The following is a 3511-nucleotide window of genomic DNA, read 5'->3' as shown; positions in this document are numbered from 1 at the left end:
GTGCTTCAGCTGCCTCATGAAACTTTTCGTAGTTAGTTAGTTAGTTAGTTAGTTAGTTAGTTAGTTAGTTAGTTAGTTTTGACAGCACCATGGGCAAGTGTCAGCAAGCTAATTAAACACTGTATCTCTATTTGAATGTTTTTATGCAGCCATTTCCTAAAATGACAGAATCACAGAATGTTAGGGATCAGAAGGGACCTCAAAAGATCATCTAGTACAATCCCCTGCCAGAGCAGGAAATACATTGCCTACCAATGGTTAGAGAAACACTGTTCAGAGGATCTTGTCAATTTGTATTGGCACATTTTATATCTCTACTTCTTTCCCTCTGTCTCTTTTACTTGCCTACCCTTTGAAGAGCTCTCTGAGGAAAAGATTAATTGAATTATGGAATACCACAGATTGGAAGAGACTCCCCTGTCAGAATCTTTGCAACAGTGTCTTCAACTGGATCAAGTGAGGCTCCCCTTACAACTGTTCTGAGTTCTTATAATTCAGCGAGCCTGTTGTCCTGCACATCCTCTCTGGCATTTGCAAGCAACTTCAGTAATTGCTCAACTTTATCCAGTTTTGCAGCAGAAACTGCTACAGGGATCTCTGAAACAGTCTGATTCTTCACCCAGGATGTTAATAACTACCTTTATGAACAGGAAATAGGCCCAGGCACAGCAGGATCTGCCTGTCTCCAGCACTGTCTGGAATCCCACAAGAAGAAATCCCACACAAATTGGGCAAACCTTTAATTTTTGCTTATTTTGGAGGTGGTTGATATTGAAGGAGGTTGACTTTACTCAATCACTTGGTTTCATGTTGATCCATTGTCTCAGACTAGTTTCTCCTGTTGTCTCTGTGGACGATGAGATGGGAAAGTCCTGGGAGCACCCAGGTGACTAATGACTGAAGAGCTCTGGTTGCACACCTGCACAACTTTGTTTCACCGCCTCAAACCCACCATCTCCTCCTCTCCCCCTTATCCCCTTGCATTTTGAATCATCCTGGTTTTGGAGCTGTCTGCTCTATTCCTTTCTATGTCTGAAAACAAATGTAAAGATGAAGGGAAAAACACCAGATTTTATTGTATATGTGGGCTTTTTTTGTGCTTCTTTCTCCTAGATGTGTGGTTTGATTTAAGAAATATAACTTAAGAAAACTTAAGTCAGGTCGAGACTTGACTAGTGAGTTTCACCTACCTCACAACAGGTGCCTGTGAGAGTTTGTTTTCCCGAAGCTCCCTGTATAATCAATGGAGACAGGAGAAAACTCTCAAGGCTGGGTCCTCCCAACCTATAGCTGGCACGCAAAAGAAAAGTTACAAATCTCTTCCAGTCAGTTTTCTTCTGGTCTGCATTTAGGTCAGGACATTTAATAGTAACAGCAATGAGCAACTGTTTGGAAGCAACTGCATTTCAATGCAGATGGATGTCAGATGAGACTGTGTGGAACCATAACCAATTTCAGTCATTATTTAGAGTACTAAAGAAGATGAGTTATACTTGTTCTCTATTCTGCCCTCCTATCCCCTTTCCTCAAGAAAGCGAGAGCACGAAGCTGTGGAAGAAAGCAGGGGATTATGGAAGAGGTGCTTGATACTGCTTATTCTGAAATCAATAGATACTCAGGGACTCCTAATCCAAAAAGGCAAGTACTGAAGAGTAGAAAGAAAAGCTTTCAATATACATTTGATATGATTTGATTTGATTTGATTTGATTTGATTTGATTTGATTTGATTTGATTTGATTTGATAGTTTAGCATTTGTGCAATAAAAGGGATGACTTAGCCACAGAGGTGTGATAGATGTTTGGAACCAGTCTGCATGAATTTGGAATTTGGCAGGAATGGCATAAAATAGCTAACAGACTTTAAAATCCCCTGTGTTGAAGGAAGAATTCTTTATGAGTGTTTGAAAAAGGTTGAAAGAAGACGACAAATTGTCTGAGAACTCCAGTTTAAACTTGATAGAGAAAAATCAGGGTATGAGAAATGCTTGAAATACTTTATTTGTGTACTATAGGAAGACTGCAAGGAACGAAAGAAGCAGAGAAGGTTTTGTAAAGCCTTTCACCCAGACTGTGGAATTATCACACTTGTTTTTTGCCATGTTCCTGTCTCAGCATGATGAACTGAAATTCAACATGGGACCAGAAAATGGAACTGCAGTTACTGAGTTTGTCCTAGAGGGTTTCTCAGGGCTTGATCAAAGACTACAGCTCTTACTCTCTCTGTTCTTTCTGCTCATATACCTGACAACAGTGATGGGGAACACTACCATAACTTTCCTCGTATATGCAGATCACCGCCTACAAACCCCCATGTACTTTTTCATTGCCAATCTGGCCTTCCTAGAAATCTGGTTTACATCCTCCACAAGCATAAAATTGGTTGTGATCCTGGGTTCTGGTAAGAGAACAATCTCACTAAGCAGCTGCTTTGCCCAATCCTATTTCTATTTTTCCCTGGGCTGTACAGAGTTTGTTCTACTAGTTGTCATGTCCTTTGACCGCTATGTTGCCATCTGCCAACCTTTGCGTTATGCTGCCATCATGAAGCCTCAGCTCTGCATCCACCTGGTTGTTGCTGCTTGGGTCACAGGCTTCACACTCTTGAGTTACCGCCTGGTCATCCTCTCCCAGCTGACTTTCTGTGGCTCAAATGAGATCCATCACTTTTTCTGTGACAACTCCACCTTATTCAAACTGTCCTGCTCTGACACCAGCTTGCTCTGGAAAATAGACTCTGTTTTCTTATCATTTGTCGTTCTCGGTTCCTTATGTTTAACTCTGGCATTTTACATGTGCATCCTTTTCTGCATTGTACATCTTCCAGCAGCCTCTGGGAGGAAAAAAGCTTTTACCACGTGTTCTTCCCATCTCACCACTTTGGCCATTGCATATGGGAGCTGTATTGTTCTCTATGCATGTCCTTCAGAATATGTTTCCTTGGAGACTAACAGCATTGTAGCGTTGCTGAACACTGTTCTGTACCCATTCTTAAATCCATTCATCTATGGTCTCAGAAACAAGACTGTGATACTGGCCCTGAATGAAGCCATTGCCCGTACAACAACACAGATTTTCCCCTAATCATGAGGCATTTCTGGACAGCATTTCCAGTGATCTGCTATCATATGCTAGATAATACCAATGCATATGTATGCAACCTCCAGACACAGATGACTCAGGAGATTTATGTTCTCGTTGGATGTTGTTAAGTGATAAGAAGCTCCTCTGCACACACAAAGAAGGCACTAACAAAGGCAGGAGAAGTAAGTCAGTTAATACCCTGCCCCGACTGCTCCCAGCACCATCACATGAGCCACCAACTCATCACAAGCCCACCTCCAAAACCAAGAATAGCACAGAGGCTCATTGGCAAGTGGGAACCCAAATTACAGGCTCTGAGGAATTAACATCTTGTTCCAAGGCTGCCCTGGGAGTGCCATCAGCCTCATTGTCCAGGTTTGAAGCCCATTGAGAGGAATGACTGAGAGCAGCTCTCTGGATCACCATTTA

General features: G+C 42.0%; 1 protein-coding gene across 1 annotated transcript; it reads left to right on the top strand.

The window, feature by feature from the left end:
* The first annotated feature begins 2098 nt into the window (after nucleotides 1-2098).
* LOC136116267 (olfactory receptor 6E1-like) lies at nucleotides 2099-3082 on the top strand. Its single transcript, XM_065862464.1, has one exon. The coding sequence runs from the start codon at nucleotides 2099-2101 to the stop codon at nucleotides 3080-3082; it is 984 nt and encodes a 327-aa protein (XP_065718536.1).
* Nucleotides 3083-3511: the final 429 nt, after the last annotated feature.

Source organism: Patagioenas fasciata, chromosome 6 (genome assembly GCF_037038585.1).
Source record: "Patagioenas fasciata isolate bPatFas1 chromosome 6, bPatFas1.hap1, whole genome shotgun sequence".
NCBI lineage: Eukaryota > Metazoa > Chordata > Aves > Columbiformes > Columbidae > Patagioenas > Patagioenas fasciata.
This window is presented reverse-complemented; position numbering and strand designations above follow the sequence as displayed.